The sequence below is a fragment of the Eubalaena glacialis genome, chromosome 9 (genome assembly GCF_028564815.1).
Source record: "Eubalaena glacialis isolate mEubGla1 chromosome 9, mEubGla1.1.hap2.+ XY, whole genome shotgun sequence".
Classification (NCBI taxonomy): domain Eukaryota; kingdom Metazoa; phylum Chordata; class Mammalia; order Artiodactyla; family Balaenidae; genus Eubalaena; species Eubalaena glacialis.
In genome coordinates this window covers 113,719,599-113,744,622 of record NC_083724.1, presented here as the reverse complement: position 1 = coordinate 113,744,622, position 25,024 = coordinate 113,719,599, and the positions used below count along the sequence as shown (strand labels likewise).

At 44.4% G+C, this 25,024-nt stretch overlaps 1 protein-coding gene across 2 annotated transcripts in view; it reads right to left on the bottom strand.

Annotated features, from left to right (window-relative positions):
• PTK2B (protein tyrosine kinase 2 beta) overlaps nucleotides 1-25,024 on the bottom strand; it is a 128,295-nt gene that overhangs the window by 24,917 nt on the left and 78,354 nt on the right. For both annotated transcript variants that reach the window (XM_061200723.1, XM_061200724.1), the window contains exons 3-8: nucleotides 11,302-11,480; nucleotides 10,671-10,758; nucleotides 9,402-9,481; nucleotides 926-988; nucleotides 667-721; nucleotides 81-221 (exon numbers count right to left, since the gene is read on the bottom strand). In XM_061200723.1, coding sequence (XP_061056706.1) covers nucleotides 81-221; nucleotides 667-721; nucleotides 926-988; nucleotides 9,402-9,481; nucleotides 10,671-10,758; nucleotides 11,302-11,480 — 606 coding nt within the window. The remainder of the gene's footprint in view (nucleotides 1-80; nucleotides 222-666; nucleotides 722-925; nucleotides 989-9,401; nucleotides 9,482-10,670; nucleotides 10,759-11,301; nucleotides 11,481-25,024) is intronic.

The following is a 25,024-nucleotide window of genomic DNA, read 5'->3' as shown; positions in this document are numbered from 1 at the left end:
ACCGAGTTGCCCTCATGGCCCCCTTGCCTGAGAGACCTGGAATTCAGGTCAGGGAGAGAATAAAGAGAGCGTGGCATTACAATGAGTTCACAGCGATAGGTCTCCTGGTCGATGCTGGCAAAGCCTGCAAGGGTGTTGAAGAACTTCATGACGCACTCCTCCTCCCTGAGCAAGGCATACTGCTGGAACGTCTGCTGGATCATCTTTCGGAATTGCTTGGGCTGGGGGAGAAGGCCAGGGGTGAGTGGGGCCTGATTCCTTCCCTTACGATCTCATCACAAGCCTGCCTGCTGCTATAGGATGGTCCCCAGGCCTCTGCCACGAGGGCAGTGGTAATGTCTTACCTAAAGTGCACATCTGTTGTCTCAAGGGAGCTCACCATGGCCCGGCCCTGGGAGGGAGGCAGGGGAGATGGCATCCCCAGTGCTCAGGCCACGAAGCTAATTGGCCTCTGATGTGGAACTAGAGCCAGGTTTCCTGATTCCCAGCCACAGAAAGGGCCCGCTGGATGCATGGAGCGGTCCTATGTCCAGATGGCCCAAGGCAGTGCAGACCCCTGGCTTCCCCAACTACCTCCAGCCCCATCCCTTTAGCTCTAGTCCTAGGGGGACACAAAGGAGCCACACAGGGAGCCTTTCTGAGCTCCTCACCCACTGGTTTCCTCACCTTTAAGTTCTCCTGCATCTGCTTTGGGAAAAACAGGTCCAGCCCCACTTCTTTCCTGAAAGAAGGGGGAGAAAAGCAGCATTTGACTCCCCTTCATCCCCAACCCAGGACTTCTGGGCAATCAGGGAAAGGCGAGAGGACCAGGGAGACAGGTCCTTCCTGGCTGTGGTCTGGGGATGAGGGGGCGTATGGGGTGGCAGGAAGAGCAGGGCAGGAGGAAAGGAAGGGAGGAGAGGCTGGGGCCAGTCCCAGGACTTACTCCAGGAGCTCGAAGTTGGACTTTTTGTCCAGTGCGTTGTGGGGCATGTCCTTGAAGAACCGCCTGGAGAGAGAGAAGCCAGGGAGAGGCTGATGGCTGGGGAATGGGGCCATCGGAGCCGGGTCACCCAATGCCCACACGTTGGCCTAGAAGCCCCCTCCCCTGCCCGATGTGGGAACCACTGGGAGGGAAAAGTTAGGAGAGTCGAAAAATTCGATATTTAGAAAACCATGAAGAAAAGGAAAACCCACAAATTTCCTTCCTAGAAAAAGACTCCAGCTGTGCTCTGGGGGGCCCAGATCTGGGACTACACAGTTGTTGGGCAGAGGAAGAAGATGGTGCTTCTACCAGTGGCCTCTAAAAATAAATGACCCAAGGCTGCCAACACTTGACCTATCAGCTAAGGAACACCTACCTCCACCTTTAGGCTTTGGGTTCCCTTTGTGATTTCCTTTTCCCTCATTTGCTATCTCTGTATATGTGTGTATGTAAATAATTGTTAAATGTATTAATAGTACACAGGAAAACTTTAGAATTTATGGAACGGAAGATGAAAATAAAAATAATCCATAATCCTGCCACCAGGGGTGACATCTATTAATTTGTTATACATATTCTTTAAGTCCCATTTTCTCTTAAAAATGTATGTCTTGATGAAGATTTTTTTATGTATTATGTATTTATAACAATTAAGTGGAGATCAAATAGCCAATGTCCCCATTTGTGTTATCCTCCCTTCCCTGCTTGGATCACTGTGTCTAGTAATTTCTTCAACCGTTGCAGACATTGTCCCACTCTTGATTGTACATTAGAGTAACTCAGTGTTACTTTAACCTGGGTGTCCTTGTGCACATCTGGGAATAGTTTTAAGCTACAGATACCATAAGCAGGGAGGGGCAAGCAACTTATGATTCAAAAGCAATAAATTTACATAATTCACAGTGTTTAGAAAAGAGTAAAGGTTAGATCCTCACCTTGTACTTTATTCTAAATATTTATTCTAGATGGATTAAAGGAGGAAATGTTAATAATGAAACTATTTTAAAACTAGAAGAAAAGCTAGGGAAATATTCCCAAATCATGGGATTGAGAAGAATATCTAAAGCATGAAATCACAGAAGAGATCTCCAATAAAAACTTAAAACATGTAGTGCTATGTCCGTAACAATTTTTGATAAATGGTATTTTTGAATATATTGTCAATCAAGATAAGTAGTTATCTTTTAATAATTATGGTCTCAATTTTAGAGAAAAAAATGCATTGGAAAAAACCTGACTGGATCTACCCTGTTAATGGAGGTTATCTCTGGTTAATGAAATTTCAAATGATTTTAGTCATTTTTTTCCCCCTTTCTACATGTCCCAAATACTCCACATTGAACAGGTATTACCCTTTTTACCTGAAAAAAATGTAAGGCAGTGAGATTAGTCAAACCATCGTAATGCACGAGTTTTCTGGGTTCACTCCCTGCTGAGATGGCATCCTCTACACGTTTCCCCTATGTAGAAAGTTCTTCTTTCCTTTCCCGTCCTCTCATTAGGACCCTGGAGCTACGGAGACTAACTTTAATCCTTTGTTAGATGCCATATATTTGAAGGCAATTCTTTTATCATCACTTCTCTCTTCATTATGGTCCGCTCTCTTCTTATAGCCCCCAACACACACACACGCACACGCACACATACACATATGCACACACGCACGCACACGCACACACACACACCAGGGCATTGTCCTCAGTTACTTCAACCGCTTCACTCAGATGACAAAAAGTGATGCAAAGTAAGAATGAGAAAGAAAAATTGGCTCTGTGGTGAGAGGGGCACAGGAAGACAAGTGGTTCTTTCCAGTTGGGGCAGGGCCAGTTATTTCAAATGCCAGCAGTTGGAATGGAGGGAAAGCAAAAGATAAAAAGTTTCACATAAAATTTCTCTTATAGAATCAAAGACGAGTACATTAAAATGAGTTTCAAGGAGTAATAATATTTAATGACAGCTCAGTAAATATTGTTGAATTATATTTCACAATATTGAAATGTATTTCTAGTCTATCTCCTTCTAAGAAAAGATGCAAGGATACAGTTTTTTTTTTCATTTTTTGTTGCTGTTGTTCTTTTTGGGTTTTTTTTGGCTGCGCTGTGCGGCATGCAGCATCTCAGTTCCCCGACCAGGGATGGAACCCGTGCCCCCTGCATTGGGAGCCCAGAGTCTTAACCACTGGACCACCAGGGAAGTCCCTAAGATACAGTTTTAAAACATATTTAAACAAAATAGAGTTAGAAAGAAATCAGGCAATGAGGTAAATGAGATAAAAAATGTGCCTATCTGTGGCTTGGGGTGGCTGTCCTGGAAGCCAGGCGAGTGGACAGAAAACCCCACCAAGTGCTTAGTTCATCAGGAGATAATATTAATCATAAAACAAGGACTGCATTTCGTAAATTAAAAAGTTCGAAAAACCACTGATTGAAAGAAAACTAATAGTCGTAACATTCATTTTACCAAAAAAATGTGAAGCCAATTTCATGGTTTTTTTCCTCCTGCTGCAATTTTGGTAAATACCAGTCGTATAACATTAAAGCACAATTCAGTAAATGTGAGAGTAGGAGGGCCTGACTAAATGTGGTCTGAGTGTATGACCTTCCAATGGTCTAATTCAGTGGTTTTCAACCAGAGGCAATTTTGCACCCTCTCCCCAGCCTGGAAACATTTGTCAATGTCTGGAGATCTTTTTTCAGTCACAGCTGGTTGGGATGAGGGGTGGTCCTACCAGCATCCAGTGTGTAAAAGCCGGGGATGCAGCTAAATATACTACAATGCATAGGATGGCCCCTACAACAAGGAATTATCCAGCCCCAAATGTCCTTCTTGCTGAGGCTGGGAACCCCTGGGAACCTGATCCAAGGGGAGAACTTGGGAAACTAGAAAGAGTGGCTCTATCCTAACCCCACTTCTTGCTACCGGGTGCCTGACAGAGCGGGACTGCAGATGCTGGAGGTGTGTTCTAGCTGAGTAAGGGCAGATCTGCACTCTGGAAATCAGACAACAGGTGAGCAGGGATGACATTCAGTTATAGGGCACGAGGAACTTATCCAGGGTTCTCCCCTGGATGGAAGATCGTTTTCCTCCTACTTCCACCTGAAGGCACTTGCAGTTAAGATCCAAAATTTCCAGTCAATCACGGCAGCTTTAGAAAGTTTTCTGAGCCAGTGTTCCCTGCGGCTCTCCGCATTCATAGGAAACCTCAGAGCACGCCTGTGTGGCTTCCACGACAGGCAGCACAGCCACCCACGTTTCCTCCTGGGTTGAGTGAGCTGCAAAATGTACTCCCAGGTAACTGAACAAATTGGCTTGCTGCACGCAGTTATGTAATTCTAACAGAATAAATGTTAGCACGTGTCCACCAGAGAAGAGGAATTGAGATCTTTCAGGGTTATCCATTCATTCAAATACATACTGTGCTCTCATCGTGTGCCAGGTGAAGGCGGCACCAACCCTGAGTTCCAAGGTTTGATAGATTTCAGACTAGCGGATGTGAACCACTCGGTGCCTGCCGCATAAGTATGGCAGATCCCTGCAGGGTAGGACGGGTGGGGTGGGCATAGGCAAGGGGAAGGTTTCGAGGTGGAGAGACCCTTGAGGTGGCTCTGCAGGAAGAGCCCAGGGCCACATTGCTTATTGCCAACATTTCACAGGTGTGCTCTGAGGTTTTCTATGAATGTAGAGGGCAAGCGGGCAACCCTGTCTCAGTGCGTTTTCTAAAGCTGCCAGAACAAAGAATAGTTTATCAGGCTGAAAAGGGGTACTAGGCGAGTATTCCAGACAGAGGGGATGCACTACCCACTGAGGGGGTGACATCTGCTTCCCAGTCCCAGGTGACAGCGGTCTGTTAATGTCAGTCCTGGTTTACAATAACGAATGAATGAATGAATGAGTTTTGAGACTAGGGATGGATGAAAGAATTCTGAGGACTGGGGTATTTAAATAAGCCTTAGTAAAAAAACAAAAAAATTGGGGTTGGCTAAATGGAAAGGTGAACAAATTTGGAAATGAACACCGAGGAATTAAAAAGCATGAAAAATAATAGCAATTTTAGAATGATTAAGGAGGTGGTGAGTGGAAAAATTTTTTATTAGGAAAAAGGAAGATAACACATCTACACCATCCCAATCTCTAGAAATCCAGCTTACTGCCTATATCACTGATGGCCCTTCTCTCATGCACTAAAGATCATTTATTGTGTAACTTTGGACAAAGATGCCCAGTCACTCAAGTGTGCTGTGATCTGTGTCCTTAATGTTTGGAGCAGTTGAACATCACTGGGATGTCCGGGAGAAGCAGTCACCACCCCTCATCAGATGTACCCTCTCGCCTGAGACTGATCTTCCCAATCTTCTGTGCTGAGCCCCGTCTCAGCTGCTGTCAGCGATCCCCAACCTGCCCCGACTGCCATCCTTGAATGAGGCTGCACCTGCTCGGAGTACCCTCTAGTGCCTGGCTGGTTCTCTGCAGCCTGGTCTGCCACTGTGACTGGCAAACACCAGGTGGACAGCAGGGCCTCTGGGCAGGCACAGGCCCCTGACTGATACTCAGGTAAGGACAGCAGAAAGTAAAGAAAAGCAATAGAAATATTAACTCACCACCAACATTTATAAATCAACTATGAGATAAAATGCCTTTTGAAACAAGCTGAGTGTTCTTTCTCTAATCTTTACTTATTATCCGTTACTACCTAACTACTGTTGGGTTACACATTCACTCTGAGTTTTTAGGTCAGAGTGTTCTGGGGCTCTGCTGGGAGTGGACAATAGTCCTGGATGTCTCTGGTGAGGGGGAGGCTATTTGGTTCCTCAAACTGGGAGGGTACTCCAGCATGTGGGCCATGAATTTCACACTTTAATTCATAGGGGGATATTTAGAGAAAATATTTGGCATTTATAAAGCACTTCCAGTAAATCAACAAAAAAAATTAATTAATTATGATTCCAACTATATGACATTCTGGAAAAGGCCAAATATGATGACAGTACAAGATGAGTGGTTTTCAGGGGTTGGGAGGGGAGGGAGGGAGGAATAGGGAGCACAGGGGATTTTTAGGGCAGTGAAACTGTTCTTTAAGATACCGTAATGGTAGATACATTGTCACTATACACTTGTCAAGACCCATAGAATGTACAATACCAAGAGTGAACCCTAGGGTAAACTATGGGCTTCGAGTAATCATTATGTGTAAATGTAGGTTCATCAATTGTAACGAATGAACCATGCTGGTGGAGGATGTTGATGGGGACAGGGGTTTATGGGAACTCTCTGTATCCTCCACTCAATTTTGCTGTGAACCTAAAACTGTTTTAAAAAATAAAGTCAACTAAAGTAAATAAACAACAAAATAAAGGTAAAGAGAAAAAATTAATTAGTACAAATGATGAATAACTAGTGAATACTTCTGTCTCTATCACTGTTCTAACTACTTTAAGTATGTTAACTCATTTATTCCTCATAACAACCCTATAGGGTTGCTACCATTATCATCCTTCCCATTTTACAGATGAAGGAACTGAGGCACAGAGAGATGAAGTAACTTGCCCAGCAAGTGGAAGACCCAGGATGCAAATTCAGGCAGCCCAGCTTCAGACCCTTTGCTCTTCATCATTATGCCCAATGGCTCCTCGCTACGAATTGAGTCCATTGAGGATTCATCTTGGTAATCTCATATCTTGTGCATATACCATACTTCTTTTTTAAGCTAGGAAAGAATACATTTTTTTTTTCTGGAGACACCATATTATCAGTAGGCAGGTGACACAAGAATGTTAATAGGACTTTTGCCCATGATCTGTAGGTAGACTGCACTCTGGAACCTTTTCAGGAAAAAAAAATCACAGCCTTGGAAAATTCTGCATTATGGCCCGATTTTCAGAAGTGTATCTGTCTCTCTTGGTGAGAAATAGTCATAACTTGACTTTAAAATAGTCCTTGATAATGGATAGCTTTGTATTCAACTTTAAAAATTATAGGCTTGAAAATCTATGAAGTTTACAAAATAGGTGTTTTCCATATCCTTTCCCGAATATATAAGTTGTATCTCAAAGGTCAGCCCATAAGAATAGGAACATTTACCTGACTCTGCTCATCAGGCTAGGGGAGATGTGAAATAATACATCCCTGTCGTAAAATAAGCATGGATTTTGGAAAAATCCTGAGTTGATAAGATAGCCAACACCAAGAGACTATCCACTCCTTATAAGACCATAAATGGAGCCACGTCAGTTGGCGCACTTTGTCCTCCAGTGTATTTAGCCCAGTGCCCGGTGCTAAATAATAATAGTCATTATTATTACAACCAATAATAGTTTGGGAGTGATTCAAAGAAAGAAGAACATGAACTAGAATCTCATGGGTCTTCTCTATGCTGCTATTTTACTACTAAGTGATGATATTTTGATAGTGACTTCAGTGATCAGAGTCTCAAAGTGACACTGGAGTTCTGGGTATGAGATCCACAAACAAAAAGGTAAAGGTGGGCTTTTTTGAGTTGTCTAATTTCAGAGGAGAAGATAGGCATGTGTAAGTTGCAATGCTGTGATGGTCTTGGAAGGCATAAATGGCGCATGCAATAAGGTAAACTTCACGGAGAGCCCCCGAACCAGCAGCACGCAACTCCCAGGACCACTGCCAACTGCGGCGAGGTGGTCTGTCTTCCAACTGGCATCAGGGGTGCAGACTTCCTCTGTGCAGGGGACCCTTGTGTTCCCTGGCTTGTTGAGACAGCCACCAAGTAGGAAAGCAAGGAGGAGCCCTCCGAGGCTGTCCTTGACCTATTCTGTCACAGATGCCAACAGTTTCAGAAGCCCCCCTTCCCATCCCACGGCTCTCCCTGGGGGACCCCTCAGCACCCTCTCTGAGACCCAGGATGGGAGCCAGAATTCCTCAATGCACCCCAACTTAGCAGAAGCAGCAGCAGAGTCCTATTCTCTATACCTTTAAGGTCACAGATAGGGCAAGACTCACCCTGGAACCGTCACCTCATACGAGGCTAACTGTCTCTAAATCATCTGGAGAACTTGTCAAAAATGCATGTCCTGGGACTTCCCTGGTGGCGCAGTGGTTAAGAATCTGCCTGCCAGTGCAGGGTACATGGGTTCGAGCCCTGGTCCGGGAAGATCCCACATGCTGCGGAGCAATTAAGGCCGTGCGCCACAACTACTGAGCCTGTGCTCTACAGCTCGCAAGCCACAACTACTGAGCCCGCATGCCACAACTACTGAAGCCCGCATGCTTAGAGCCTGTGCTCCGCAACAAGAGAAGCCACCGCAATGAAAAGCCCGCGCACAGCAACGAAGACCCAATGCAGCCAAATAAATAAATGAATGAATGAATAAATAAATAAATAAATTAATTAATTAAATAAATTAAAAAAAAAAAAGCATGTCCCAAAGTCCCACCCACATCTACTAAATCAGAGTTTCCAAGGGTGGGGTTAGGGAATCTCTAATTTAATGAGCTCCCAGGTGATTATGATTTGCAACCAGATTTCAGAACCACTGTTCTAGGACAGATAAGGGGTACAGAAAAGGTGATGAGATGGCAGAATGGGTCATGGATACTGGTGGATGGTGAAAGTGAATGGTGCTGCTTTGGTTGAGAAAGTGCTAGAGCACGGTCTTAACATCCTCCCCCTCTGCCCCCAGTGCTCCCAACAGCCAAGAATAAGGTTTATTTCTTAGACTGTCATTCAAAGTCTTCCACCATCGACCCCAACTCACCTCCCTAAGCTCATCTCCCACTGTCCTCCAGTCTGCTCTTTTCCTTCCACTGGTCCCTGAGCCCAGAATGCACCCTCCCCCACCTCCCAGTTCCCCCCAGTATCTACCGATGGAAATCGTTCTCTTGCTTCCTGGACCAGTTCACATCCCCTCTTCCTGATGTCCTCGGGCAGGATTACTGGCTCCTATATGTATGTCTATTTGTGCTTATTTCATTCTGCTGTATTATGATCAATTGTAGACACACTTGTCACCTCCCAAACACTGTAAGTTTACGGGCCTCCCCAGATGATTTACTAACTTTGTCCATATCTATTAGCACCTACTGGAGCTGGGGGTACAGCAGTGAACAATACAGATGGAATCCCAGCGTTCGAGTATCTCCCAGAAACTTGCCTAGTGCTCAAAGAAACATTTACTGGATCACTTGGATGGCAAGTACATTGAAGAAGCAGGCAAACTGGAGGCAAGAGCAGTGGCAGCCAAAGGAAGATAGGGCACACCAACCGCAGAGGGAGCTGGCACTTCTCTCCCAAGGACCAGACGCTGAGCACCTCGGGGCCTTACCCTCTGTCGGCCACAACTCGTCCCTTTCCAGCTCTCACATACCCACTCTTGCTTCCCACACTGAAGGAAAGTCCAAGCTGGCCAAGAGCCCAGTACAGGAGGGGAGGTGCAGGCACCCACTCTGGAGAGGCCTTGAGGCCACATACCTGAGCTCCAGACAGCCCAGCTGCAGGGCCATGCCCTCGCTGACCTTGCTGGCATAGCGTTGCATGTAGTCATTGCGGAGCTGGCAGGGAGAAAGGCCAAAGTTCAGACTCCCGCCCTTGTTCCCTGTTGCCCTGAGATGAGCAGGGCCCCAGGAGATGGTGGGTGCTTTGAACACCATCCTGCCGCCCTGAGCTACCTCTCACCCCCTCCCCCAGCTATGCACAAATGCGTAGCAGGAGATGAATAGCAGGAGGGGGAGACTCAGGAAGAGCCCTGGGCAGTGGTGATCCCCCACAGGCTGAGGCCCTCGAGTTTCTGAAGCACTTTCACGGCACATTCTTTCATGGATCCACGAGGCAGGAAGTTCAGGCTCCCCTCCCCCACTCCTCATTTTGGAGCTAAGGATGCTGGGAATTTGGGGAGGACTCAGTAATTTATCCAAAGCCTTGTTGGTAAGTGGTGACAGATGTCATCCACTGTAGAAGAAAAGTCTGGCTTGGTCTCTAGTGAACCAGGAAGGAGGTGTAGGAGGGGGCTAAGGCCAGGCAGAAAACAATGATGGCAACTCCCTGTACCCGGCACTCACTCCCTGCCGGGTCCCGTTCTGGGCACGTCATGTGCATTATAGCCAGGCGTGTGGTGAGCATCTCTAAACAGCTCATGGAAGCCAGTTATTAAGTTTTCCAAAATCTCGCAAGCTGGTTGAAATATTGGTAGTTTGAAATAGACCACGATGGGAGTATTTACACCATGGAAATTGGCAAGTGCTAGAAATCAGAGAGCTGGTTTACCAGCACACTGCTAATGCTATCATTAGGTCTTCACATGAGCCCTGTAAAGTAGGTATTCTTACTATCATCCCAATTTTACAGAAGAAGAAACAGCCTCGTGCAGGTAAATTAAGTCCCGAGGGATACCAGGTTAGGAAGCGGTAGAGCTGGGTAGATACCAGGTGTGTTAGACGGCTGAGCCTGTGTGCTAAGACTATTGCCTCCTCTTTGGACCTGCTCTGCCTGCTTCCCCAGCCAGGTCTCCTGGGCACTAGGAAAAGCCACTAGGAAAGTCCAAGAGAGGCTGTGCCTACGGGGTGGGGTTAGCCAACCCTTAGCTGTGAGGGAAGCAGGGTTGGACAGCTGACCAGGGACCAAGGAATGTCCCCGAGAGAAGTTTCCTGGAATGGGACCTCCAAAATCTAAGCTTTGTCTTTCCATCTCCCCAGGAGAGGATGGTCATATGACCATGGGGACCACAAGATAAAATACTTTTACCTGTTGGTAAAAATAAAGCAGTGTGGTCCTGTCTTCTTTCAGGCTCTCCATGAAGTCCTCTGGCAGGTAGCGGATTTGAAGGTCATACCTGGGACAGGAAATTCAGACTCTCTGGTTGACACAGGGAAGCTGCTCATACCAGGGGCTGCCCGTGGAGCTCCTGGCCTCCCATTCAGGACTTGCTCCTCTTTCCTTCCTCTGTGGTTGGTTGGAGGACCATGAAGGACAGAGGGGTGGCTGGCCAGCACATGGTGGTCAGTGCTAGTCTTGACTCTCCATCTTCTCCCTCTGATGGCAGCTGTTTACCTTAGGTTCACAGACCAGCCCTTGGCCTGGCTCTCCCTCTTCCCTGCACTTCTGTTCTTCCTTCTACATAGTGCCAACGGCATCCTGTTTAGGGCTGTGCCTAGATATCTGTCTTGGGATGGGGATGTGCTGTGAGCCCATATTAGCTCTTAGCAAACACATGCATTGGACGCTGCAGAAGGACCAACCTAAAATGTCACTGCGATGTTCTAGAATATTCTCAGAGGTTGGGAAGTGCTCCAAGAAAGGACCTCCCAGGGTCTCCCCACTCCTCACTTACCGCCCCCCCCCCCCACCATTTAGGAGCACAGGGCTCCTCTCCTACCTCCACTCAGCTTCCATGTGTAGACACTCGTACTTGTCCTGCACCTCGCCCACCGTCATCTGCGGGTGCAGCCAGTGGATCTCATCTGACTTCATGTGCTTCAGCCTCAGCCCGTAGCAGTCCGCCAGCTGGATGTTGGGTCCGATCCGCCCGCTCAGCAGGATGGAGGTGATGACCTCCTACAGAGGAGAAGAGAGGGGGCATGACTCAGGGGTGCCCCTGCTAGGCCCCCACAGTCCTCATGCAGGCCCTGGAGGTGTGATTCTCTAGGGTGGGATTCCGACTTAACGTTTTATTCATCACTGATTTGCTAGCACTTAGTGCAAGGCGTGGTACACAGTAGGCTCTACGTGATGAATGCGCAAGTTGGCAAAATGACACAGAGATGGAGGAACTGAGAGGAGACAGAAGCCAAGGGGAAAATGCAGTGAGGCAAAGAACATGGATTCTGTGCTTCTGTATTTCATTCCAACCAAACCAATCAAACCAAGCATCTGCTGTGTAAGAAGGACCCTCTGAATGGTTCCCAATTCAGCCAGCATTACTGAGCGTCTGCAGTAGGCACTTCTGGGCACCGTGCATGCATTGTTTCATTGAATCTGTGCAACACAGGGGAGCAGGTGTCATATCCCCATTTGGCAGATGAGGAAACTGAGGGAGGTCACACAGCTCATGGAATTAAGCTGGGATTTTGAACCCTGAGCCACTGGACTCTGAGGACTTGTACTAGACAAGCTGCTTAATGGTAAGGTGGGCTGGGCAAGATAGAAGGACAGGACTTGCATTAAAGATTAAATGGCACAATTCCCACACAAGAAGCATGGCCACCGGAAACAGAGTGTTGACAAGAAATTAGGGGCTCTCCTTATTCCTGCTTTCTTGACCAGAAGCCAACCTGCCCCACAACCTGATGCCATAGCTTCCTGGCCTAGAGCCAGAGCTGGATTAAGAGGGGGTCCATTGGCAGCTGCCTGGAAACCCATCATCTATAAGGTCCCGTCTAGTTCTGAAATCACATTGGTTTCACTTTAACTCAGGTTTCTCATGTGGTTCCATGCGTAACTGGTGAATCAAGCCCACTCCTGATGGAGCAAAAAAGTACCCTCAAAGGCAAATTAAAAAACTCACAAGCACTGTCTAATCTCTGTTGAGTACCTTTGCAACGCATGCCACCTAGCCTATATACAACCAGCCCGAAGGCAGAACAATGCAGGGTGGGTTGCTGTCTGATCCGGAAGAACAGTGACCCCGGATTATTTAAATTTTATGTTTTTGTTACATCTCCCAAGAAGTTGTCTAATGTAGTAAATCAAATATAATCAATTCCTTAATTGGAACAAAAAGAAAGGTATACCATTTTTCTTCGAAGAAAATCAGTTTCTTCTTATTTTCACTAATAAAATGTCCAACTAATATTTAAAAAGTACTGTTTTGAAAGAACACCAAATTCTTCTTCAGCCTGTGCACCCACATGTCTTAGTCCAGTTCTGCCTCCTGTCAGCCCTCTTTAACTCCATGGAGTTGTGAAGCTAAAAGACTCTAAGCTTGAAAAATCCCTTCCCCATTAGGAAAGCAAATGCCCATCAGAGCAGTCAAGTATTGCTCTGAGATGGAAACTGAGGCACAAAATGCAGATGTTAACTGCGGTAACAAATCAGCACAGGAATCAGAACTTCGGTCCTGGAATGAGGAAGAAGGCTGTGATCAATGGTACCTACAGTGAGAGGGACACAGACAAGAGGAAGAGTTCAAGACTGTGAAGTTGACCATTTTGTCATTATTTCCACCCATTTCTCTTGCCACTCACCCTCTGTACTTCTCTGTCCACTTGGCCATCCATAGCCCCCATGTCAGTTCCATACAGACTCCCAAACTGGAGTCCCAGGCTCTGCTGTTTTTAAACTTAGAGACTTCCCTACCCAAGTTGAAACTTATATAACTAAAGTCTAATTTCCCCAGAACTGGGACCCCTGTGATTATTGAAAATTTCAAATATATACGAAGAAAACAGAAGTCAGTAGAATAGTATAATAAACCCCCATGTACACATCGCCCAGCTTCAACAATTACTAACATTCTGCCATTCTTGCTTCTTCTACAACACCATCTACTCCCTAACCGTCACTCAACTATTATCAATTTTTACAGTTCTTCTTTTACAGTGAAATTTATATTAATTTAAACACGCAAATTTTAGCTATACAATTTGACACATGAATACACCTGTGCAACCCACATACCAATTAAGAGATTTCCAGATCCCCAGAAAGTTCCCTCATATCCCTTTTCAGTCAAACTTCATGCACATTCCCACCTCCGATTCTAGGCAATGATTTTTTTCCTCCCACTTTTACTTAGTTTCGTCTGTTGTAGAACTTCATATAAATGGAATCATTTAGCATATATTATTCATTCTCCTGTTGCGAAATACCTGGGCTATTTCTCATTTTTGGCTATTGTAAATAAAATTACTATGAACATTAATGTACAAGTCTTTTTGTGTATGTATGTTGTCATTTCCTTTGGACAAATACCTAGGAGAGGAATGACTAGGTCAAAGGTAGATAAATGTTTAACTTTATAAGAAATTGCCAAGATTATTCTATTTTATATTTCCACTGTGATATATGAGATTTCCATTACACCACCTCCTTACCAACATTTGGTGTTATATAAATCTTTTTAATATTAGTCATTTTAGTGGGTATGCATAGAATCTCATTGAGCTTTTAATTTGCATTTTCCTGGTGACTAACAATATTGAGCATTTTTTCATCTGCTTATTGACCATTAATATGTCTTCCTTTGTGAAGTACTTGTTTAAATTATTTGCCCACTTTGTGTTTGGGTATGAGTGTGTGTGTGTGTGTGTGTTTATTGAAGTAGGAGATCCTTATACATTCTAGCTAAAAGTACTTTGTATATGCTTTATGAATATCTTCTCTAGGTCTGTACTGTGCCTGTTATTTATTTCCTTAACAGCATCTTTTGATAAAGTCTCATTTATCAAAATGTTCTTTTATGGTTAGTGCTTTTTGCATCCTGTCTAAGAAATTTTTGCCTGCCTCCAAATCATGAAGATATTCTCTTTTCTTTTATAAGCTTCATAGTTTTAACTTTCACCTTTAGCTCTGTGATTGATATTGAATTAACTTTTGTGTATGGTGTGAGGTAGGGGTCAAAATACATTTTTTTCTCTCATAAAGATCTATGGTTATTCAACATTGGTTGTTGACCTTCATTTCCCAATTGAATTATTTTGCTGTCTTTGTCAAAATCAATTGGCCATATAAGTTTAGGTCTATTTCTGGACTCTCAGTTCTGTTCTATTGATCTGTGTCTACACTATGCCAGCACCACGCTGTCTGCATTACTGTAGCTTTCGAGGAGATCTTGAAGTCAAACAGCGTAAGCCTTCCACCATTTCCTCCCCAAGATTATTGTGCTATTCTGGGTCTCTGCATTTCCATATACATTTTTGAATCAGTTTGTCACTTTCTATTTAAAATGTTTGCTGAATTATGATTGAGATTGTGTTACATCTATAGCTTAGCGAGGGAGAATTGGCATCTTAACAGCACTGAGTCTTCCAATCCTCACACATGGTATATCTTTCCAATTATTTTGCTCGTCTTTATGTTTGCCAGCAATGAATTGTAGTTCCTAGTATATACGTTGTACAGGTCTTTTGTTAAATTTATTCCTAATTTGTTCTTTTGTTAAACTTATTTGATACTTTTGTAAATTAACAAAAAATTAAATTAAAATTTCTATTTTGGTATTCACCCTCTCTGTGGCTCCCTGTTTTCCAGGACTTTCCTCAATCTTCTGGCTATGCTGCCAGCCCCAAGTTCTATCCTCTGACACCTCAAGCCTGTAAGGCTGCTGCTTTCTGCCCCTCTAGCCCCTCCCAGATTGGAAAGTGCCATTAGGCAAAAGCCACAAATTCGCAGATTTCATTCTTTGCAGTTCAGCTCTCAAGAGCAGACTTTCCTTCTGCTTTGCTGTGGTCTCTCTCCAGAATCTTCAAGAGAATTTGATTTTTTATTTTGTCCAGATTTTATCATTATTCTATGTGGGAAGATTAGTCCAGCCAAGCGACACCATTTTTGAAATCTATATAGTATGTTAATGAACAAATCTGTCTTCTCTGCAGTTGGGAAAGGGTTGGGGAGCAGAGAGCTCTCTTCAAGTCACAGGCAGCCATCATGCAACACAGCAATAGCCAGAAGTACAAGCCCTGGTGTCAAACTTCTACAAGTGCTCCATCCACCCACCACCACGTAGCTAGTTTTCCTTGGACAACATATTTAAGCTCTCTGCATTCGGTTTTCTCATCTGTGACATGCAGAAAATAGCAGTATCTATTTTTAATGGTCTTACGAGGATTAAATTAGATAAAACCCCTTAAGACAGAACTTGGCGCAAGGTAAACACTCAAAAAACCTTAGCATTATTTTAACACAGCAATCTCTTATAGATTCTGGTGCTTTTGTAAAAACAAAGAAAGATTGGAAATACAGAACAAAACTCTGCTTTCCTCTTCTGCTACCTTTTTATCTCCTTTTCTTTCTTCCTTCCCTTGGAGGTGGTGGTTTGCCCAGGGGTCAAAGTAGTGAGGCTGAGGGGTTGGCAGTGGCTGCAGAGCGAGGAGCGGATCAAAGGAGGAGGTGGGGCCAGGGGTGGAGAGGTCTGGAGTGGTTAGGAAATTGGTTACATACAGGTGGATTGAGCAAAGGAGTCAATATATTGAGGATAATGGGAAATAGGTTTCTTACTGTTGGAGAAAGTATTTGAAATATAGAGAAAGGAAGAATAGAGAGGACCCTTAGGTGAGGAACTGGAATTAAGAGCATTGGTGAGAGCTCATGGTGAGAGAGAGAGTGAGAGAGAGAGAGAGAGAGAGAGAGGTTTGTTTACTGAGAAAGCCTAGGACCAATGACACCCTGACAGTCAAATGCATACCAAGCACCCAGTCTTACTTTCCAAATACCCTTCTCCACTAAATGGATCTAGGGTTCCTTGGAGAAATGGCTGATTCCAGGGCTGGGACAAAGAAGGTACAAGATGAGCCTGGAATATCTTTTTGTGCTAGAAAAAAGGAAGTGTTTAGAGAATGTTGGGAACATATAACAAGGAAGCAGTATCAGCTTAAAGGGGCTGGCACGGGCCAAGTCTGGGAGAACCTAAGCACTGAAGTCTATAATGGTAGGAATGGATTGCATCCACTGAATAAAATAGAATCTAGGACAGATAGATAAATAAATGGGGGAGAAGAGGTTGCTCTTCTTTCCAGGAGATTGCTAACTAGTAAATGTAGAAGAAAGGATGGAAATAGAAAACCACCATTTGGCAACAAACTCAGTGTCGGTTGGTTCATCAATGGATGATAAAGCTGGAGGGTGGAGGTCTGATGATGAATAGGACACTGACATGGTCTTAGTGTATCTCCTTTCAGACACTAATCAAATACAAAGGAAACCCTGGCAGACACAAATGACCAGGTCATCAAAGTTAACATCACCAGCGTTAGAACAAGGTAAACAGGACATGCCTCCTGCCTTGATACACTGAGAAGGGTATAGCATCATTTCTGAGATATCCCTGCTAAGAGTTCATGATGAGTCTAGTCATGAGACCTGGGTGAGGGGTCTCCTCAGAGACTGATAGAATAAAAGGCCTGTACTCTTTCAGACTGAGAAACTCTTCCAGATTGGAGGAGACCAAAGAGATATGACAACGCAATGCAATGTGTGTTCCTGGACCAGACAGGAAAAAGAGACATTGTAGGTACAGCTGGTAAAATCTGAATAGGCTCTATGTTTCGGACGGTAGAGCTGTTTGTAGCAATGGTGATTTCCTGATTTAGATGGTCGCAGTATAGCTCTGTAGAAGAGTGTCCTTGTGTGGGGAAGTAAACACTGGAGTCTTTTCAGTGATGGAGCAGTATTGCTGCAACTTGCTTTCAAATAATTCAGAAAGAGAATAATGATAGTGGGCATATTGTATGTGTGTTTATCAAGAGATAGAGCTACTACATATGGCAAATGATACATCTGAACAATTGGGGAATCTGAGTGAAGGTGATATGGGAGTTCTTTGGACTGTTTTTTCAACTTTTTTTTATAAGTTTGAAATAATTTCAAAATGAAGAGAGACTCTGGTGAGGGAGACTCCCAGCCATATGAGAAGTAAAGGCACCATATCAAATGGACAAATAGAATTTTTGCCAGGCTAGATGGGGCTTTTCAGCTTCTCTTCCACTCAGAGTCTCTGAGAGGGGCCTGACTGAATCCAGCTCTTGGCTCTGTGGTTTGTGAAACTCTCCAGGGCATAATTTATGCAAAATTTTTTCTAGGTTTCCTGCTAAAAAGCAACCAATTTCTGTTGTAGGGATGTTGGGATAAGGTTAACTCTAGCTCCTTGGGGTGGAAATTCATTAAGAGACTCTTCATCCAACAGATTTTCAAAGGAAGATTGATTTCCGTTTCAGGTAAGGAAGAATCTGGGGATTTTCTAAACATGAAATGCATTCTTGGGAGGCTGCCTGGTACTGAATGGACTTTTTATTGGGTTGCAGGGGAGGTTCTTCCTGGAGGAGAAAACCTGAAGTTCCTGGGGAGATGGAGCTTTACCAAATGGCTACTCCACCCACCATCGCCATCACCCTGCTGGTTACTGATGACAGGATGTTGTATAGGAAAGAACTTGGCTGGTCTTTGTCCTTGTTTCTGGGAAGGGAGCCTCTGAATGCTTGGAATTTCCTAAGTGATGAGTGTCTTTATTGTTCCTGATGGGTACCTTGGACCAAACCTCACCACCAAGGTTTATGGTGATGAGGTAACTCATGGTGGGCCCTTAGGTAGTCTCATGATGGGGGCTGGCCTTGTTGAAAAGATCAACCATGTGATTAGAGGTTTGGAGCTTTGAGTCACATGGTATCAGCCTGGCCTCCAGGGAGACAAGGAGGGCTGGAGATTGAGTCAAATTACATGGCCAATGACCCAATCAATCAATCAATTATGTCTACATCATTAAACCCCAATAAAAACTCTAGACACTGAAGCTGGGGGGAGCTACCTGGTTGGTAATGTTAGCTGGAGGGTGACATGTCCTAAGAACACAGAAACTTCATGTTTAGGACCCTCCTAGAACTCACCCTATGTGTCTCTTCATTTGGCTGGTTCCTATTTGTATCCTTTATAATAAAATTTTAACTGTCCGGAGTTTTGTGAGTCATTCTAGCAAATTATTGAAACTGAGGTAGTGGGAACCCCTAAATCTGTAGCCAGTTGGTCAGAAGTGTGGGTGGCCTGGGAACTCTGAGGAAGGGTGTCTTGTGGAGGACTGTGCCCTCAACCTGTGAAGTCTGTGCTAGCTCCCCAATTGCACTGGGTCAGAACTGCACTGCAAAGTGTGTCCATCCTCCAGGCATACCTGGGGAGAGACAAAGTTGAAAACCACAGGTGACATACAAAGAGCACTAACTTTGGAGTCACACAAGCCCAGGCTGTGAACCCCGTTCTGACATGTACTTCTAGTAGGATGACAAGCTCCCCGAGCCACAGCCTCCTTCCTGCTGTTCCCTGCCCTTGTCCTATGAAGCTGCAGACGGTTCCTTCATTCCAACCATCAGCAACTATCTATGATGTATGCATTCTGCAAAGTGTAGCAGGAGCCCCAGAGCTCACGCAGAGCCCTCGCCTCAAGAAGCTTCTATTCAGGGGGTGAGAGGAGGAAAGCAGCTTAAGTGGTGGGGGCCCCAGAGTGGGCTGGGAAATCAGTTTAAAAGAAAAAACTTTGAGGTTTGACATGATCTCCCCATGGAGGCTTCTGCATCAGCCCTGGCTTTCCCTCACCCTTCATTGCCTCTTCTCTCATATTCACACAGCTTCTCACGCAAATGGTGGGAGCAGCAAAACCAGCCCTCCACCCACGGCTCACAATTTGTCATTAATGAGTTCCATATTTCTTTCTCTATGAATAAATAGCTTTTAAAAACAACAGTATAAGATATTTACCTACTCACAAAATTGCCATATGTAACATGACAGAAAAGAAAAAAAAAAGCTGTCTTCATTTTATCAATTGCTATTTAGCTAAGCCCAGGATTCTATTTTGCTACAGGAAAAACCTTTCCTTCCACCCACGTTGAGGGCTACTGAAAAGCAGGCCCCCGGACAGCCCATGGCTCACAGCTTCTGAGGCTTTCTTGCAAACAGTGGGATTTCTATGGCTTTTCTTCCTGCTTGGCTGACGTTGATTTATTGGCTTTATCAAATAGCGTGAAGACCCCAAACTGCCTTCACCTCTCTCCCTATTCTCTGGTATTTCCTCTTGCCGGTCAGAAACAAAGAAGGAACAGGACTAGATGCTTGTCCCCAGGCCCAGAACAATTTATTTCCAAAGAGAAGAAGGTCACCCAAGCAATTAATTACTCAATCCACTTTCTCACGCTTTTGTTGGAGCTGAGTCACATTTTTTAAATCTGAAATTGATTTTTGTATATAGCGTAAGGTATGGCTGAACATGAATTTGATTTCACCAGGACATCTAACATTCAGGGCCTATATGTGTGAGGCTGTTTCTTGTCTCTTTCTCTGTTGCTTTGATCTAATACTCCTTGTACCTCGGTCACATTTTATAACTTCTGTAGTAATCTCTGTATTCTCGTGATTTTCTCAGTTTCACCTAATTTTCTTTTTATAAAACACCTAAGCTTTTTGGTTTTTCTCTCTTGAGCTTATGAAACATATTTCATGTTAGTGGCTGGGTTTTTAGAAACAGCCTGACAGCTGCATTCCCCACTCCCTCCCCCAGAAGTTCCTGCACCTTGCCTGAGGTCACACCCCTCACTGGGGGCAGCCTGCAGCCACTGACTGGTTACACTGGGGGTTTAAAGGCCCTGTCCTTTCATCCTAATTTGGAACAGCTCTGCTGGGCCATCCCAGCTCCAGCACTCCCTGTGATGTGGCCACATCACAGCCCAACTTTTCTCTCTGCCCATTCCTGCTCTGTCATTCCCTGCAGGTGAGGTTCACGGGGGCTTACTGATGCTTCCTGCCTGCAAAGGGCATCTCGGGGTCTGCTTCCCGGGAACCCATCTGAGGATCTGGCCTTCATTTGTTTTCCAGGCTTGATTTGACTCACCCTCTCTACTCTTTGGCTTATGAAGACAAAATGCTCCTCTTTTGAAAAATGATGGAACTTAAAATTTTAATAACTTGAAGCCTTAGTTTGATAAAGTCCTGCTTAAATTCTCTTTAAAAAGATATCCCTTTGAGATGGAAGGCAAATTTAAACAGGTGACTTTTGTCATTGGGTCCTCATTTGCTATGTGATAAGATCCAGACTCTTTAGCGTGAGGCATAAAAGGCCCTATGGAATTTTCCTCTGTACGTTTTTTCCAGCCTCATCTCCCACGCTCACCCATGATGCACTCTAAGTGCCCGCCTCCCAGGACTACTCTTTCTTCTCCAAGCCCAGCATGCTCTTCCCACCTGGAGGACACCTGGTCCCCTCCCCTCCTGTCCTCCCCCTCGCTGAGCCGCAAGTTATCCTTTTTAAGGTCCATTAGCACTGTGAGGTCCCCTGGCAAGCCCTCCCTGACTTGCCTAGACAGGGTTTGTTTCCGCCCCTGGGTTCCCAAAGAAGTTTGCACACACATCTTACAAGATGCTGTTATGGGTTGAATTTTGTCTCCCCCAAAAGGTAGGTTGAAATCCTAACCGCCAGTACCTTAGAATGTGACCTTATTTGGAAACAGAACTTTACAGACTAATCAAGTTAAAATGAGGTAATTAAGGTGGGCCCTAATCCAATATGACTGATGTCTTTATAAAAAAGGGAAATTCGGACACAGAGGGAGACATGTACACAGGGAGAATGCCATGTAAAGATGGGGGATTTGAGTTACACCTCTATGAGCCCAGGAACACTAATGATTGCCAGCAACCCACCGGACGCTAGGAAGACGCAAGGAAAGATTGTTCTCCTACAGGTTTCAGAGGGACCATGGCCCTGCCGACACCTTGATCTTGGACTTCTAGCCTCCAGGTCTGTGATACAATGAATTTTTGTTGTTCTGAGTCACCCCATTTGTGATACTTTGTTATAGCAGCCCTAAGAAATGAATACAGACATTTACCAATTAGAACTAAGACAATTACTGATGTTTGCCTTTTTAACCTTTCAAATGCAAGGTCAAAAGGCAAACCTTAGATGCAATATTGTCCTCTACAAGCCCAGTGCTTGGCCCAAAGTAGATCCTCGAATACCTGAGGAATGAATGAATGATTAAATGAATAGGAGCCAGCTCTCTGGATAACAAGTTGGGGTTATGAGGCACAGTGACCCACATTCAAAAATGTTCAAGAGATCAGGAGTGTGGTGATTAATGACATCACCAAGGCTTTGGCGTCTACTGGATCTGGCCAAGACTGTGTGGTCGTGGCCGTGTCACTTAATCTCCATTTCCTCATCTGTAAAATGGGGAGCATATCTCTTCCATCATGAGATTTTTGGGTGGGATTAGATAAGATAACATGTGATGTGAATAAAAGGAGCAGATATAAAATTTTAAACATGTGACACTGCCCCCCGCCCCCATCATCTAAGGAGGTTTCCATGTACCACTCAACTCTTGAACTTTCGTCGTGTGAACTTGGTAATGGGGGAGCGTGAAGCAGAGAGGTTCCAATCCAGTTGAATTTGACTTACACACTATAAGAAGCAAAAAGTGACTGAGGGAAAAAAAAGAATGGATTTTGCCATGAGCAATAGAGGGGAGAAAGATAAGAACCTTCGTGGACTGGATTTCAGGAATTTTTAAAAATGCAAGTCAAGATATTTTTGGACAGGAGCCAACCCTATTGGATATTAAGAAATGGTGATAAAAATTTTAAGAAATTTTGCTATTTATCTTGAAAGTGATCCCTCAATGATATTTTTCCCCAAAGAGATTTCAGTAAAGATTTAAATTGATTTCCAATTATTTTTACATGACAGACTAATAGTTTTTTGGAATGTGATACTACTGAGACTGGCTTCAAGGGAAAAGCAAGCTGGCCAGCTTTATGTGGGTTCCAGACACATAAAGAGCTTAGCCTAATGGTAGCACACAGTAGGTGCTAAATAAATGCTGGCCATGGTCATGATGGGTGGACAAAGAAGAAGGGATAAGCATGGCTCAAGCTCAAGCCATCCTGGGGAGTAATTAACTCAAGAAGTCTATAACTGAGACATGTATTTGAGAGCCTGAAATGGAGTCTAAGGGTCCCTGGGCAGAGAGGCTCCTCAGACTCTCCCAGCCTGAGTGGGAGCTGGTGCCCTGGGAATGGGATCCACTCCCGTGGAGTAACTGGCTGAGCAGTGGCCAAGGAGGGAGCCATGGTTGCTGGTAACTTCCAACAGCCCTTCAGGTCCACAGAAGAGGTGCAGGTGGGGGAGGAAAGCCATCTCTGGAAAAGGGATCTGAGACCGTTTCCAAGCTTAAGCTGGTAGTGGCAGCAGCAGGAGGCTGACGCGTGATGAATGAGCCTTGGAGGATGTCAGGTCGTGGCCATGGAGAAGAAAAAATGCAGAGAAAAATGACTTCCTTCTGCCTGGAGCAAGAAAGCCACGAAGGGCTTTATGTTCCTAGGGCGAAGCTCACGATAGCAGGCTCCTTCCTTTCCCCTTCTGCTACACGTGCAGACAGGAAGTGAGGGTCTGAGAAAGTGTAAAAACAGGTGGAAAAGGCAACAAGAGGCTTTCTTTTTAAATGACTTGAACTGAACATAAGAGGCGGCTCTGAAAAATATTCTGTTAAAAATAACACTATTATGTCAAATGTTTGGATTTACTAATAACCCACAAGGAAAGGCTCTGGATGCCAAGCTGAGATTTAGAAGGGATGAAGACTGTGATAGGTCCATTAGGACAGAACCGGGAAGACTTCATGAACTTCTTTGAAAAAGTCTTCCTACCAAAATATCTCTTAAAGTAATGACTGTGATTTGTTTGTGTGGCGTGTAGTGTCTGCCTCAGAGTTAGTCACTTCAGCATGACTAGTGAGGTTTTATTCTCACACAGGGTGATGGGTTTGGGGTGTTCATTTCACCCTAATGCTCCATAACTCACATTAGTGAGTCCCAACGGGCGTCGCTGGCATTTGGGGCCGGATGATTCTTTGTTGTGTGGTGCCATTCAGCACCCACAAATGCCCTTGCCCCTGGCCCTGGTCATCCTGACAATGATGACAACGTGACAAGCAAAATAAAGAAGGCCCGTACACGTTTCCAAACACCACTTTCCAGGAGCTGTGGAACAGCCCCCAGGCAGAACCGCCGACTCGTCTATTTGGTACCTATTTTCTTCTGCATATACCAAGAATTACACAAGAAAACCTCTCAATGATTCTTACCTATGCATTCAACAATTACATACTGGGCACTTTCCCCGTATCAGGCCCTCTTCTAGGTGCTATGGATACAGCAGAGAATGAGACAAAGTCCCAGCCCCGGAGAGCTCCCATCCTACTGCAAGGACGGATACCAAAGGAGTATATGTTTTGTATCAAGAACCTGAAATGTGTTTATATCTTGGCCTTAGTTCTATGCCTGGAAGCATGCTGTGGACTGAATGTTGGTGTCACCCCCGAATTCATATGCTGAAGCCCTAATACTCAATGTGATGTTACCTAGAAGTGAAGCCTTTGACAGGTGATTAGGTCATGAGAGTGGAGCCCTCATGAATAAGATTAGTGCCCTTATAAGAAGAGACACAAGAGTGATGAGCTCTCTCTCTCTGCCATGTGAGGACAGCAAGAAATGGCCATCTGCAAGCCAGGAAGAGGGCTCTCACCAGAACCCAGCCATCCTGGCACCCTGATGTTGGACTTCCAGCCTCCAGAACTGGGAGAAATAAATTTCTCTTGTTTAAGCCCCCAGGCCCGTGGCATTTTGTTATGGGAGCCAAAGCATAAATTGAAGAAATGATTTAAAATACAGAAATACTCTGTATACAAAGAAACTCACTGTAGCAATTTTAAAAACAGCAAAAGCCCCGCAATAAGCAACCAATCCAAATAGTTTGAAAAGGACCATGAAAATGATGGGAGGACCACACAAGGTTTATGTGCTAGTTTGTAAAATTGTATAAAGAGCTTGTTAATTCCCTGTTACGATTAGTGGGAGTTATAGTATATAAAATCATATACAAAGCATGATAGGGATAGAAGTAGAAATAAACAAATCCAGAATGAAACATATCACAATGTTAACAGTGTTGTCTTGCAGGGGTGCAATTATACACATATGTGTTTTTATTCTTCTGGGTTTCCTGTGTTGAACTTCTGTATATATTGTAGTGGTTCAGAGAATGGCCTCAAGAGTCAGAGTCTCTGATTTGCTTCGTGACTTTGGGCAAATTAACTTCTCTGCTTTGGTTTCTTCATTTGTAAAATGTAAAAATTTTCCTGTTTCATAGGGGTCTTGTGAGGATTTAATGAAATGATACAAGTAAAGAGGTCAGCAAAATGCCTTGCCCATAACAGTGCTAAATAAAATGCTATTATTATTATTATTGTTATTGAGTGAACATGTATTCATTCTACATATTGTTGGATTCAATTTTCTAATATTTTGTTGAGGATTTTTGCATATACATTCATGAGATATGATTTATAGTTTTCCTCTCATGTTTGTCTTCCATGTATTTACTTTATACTTGTAAAAAAATCTCT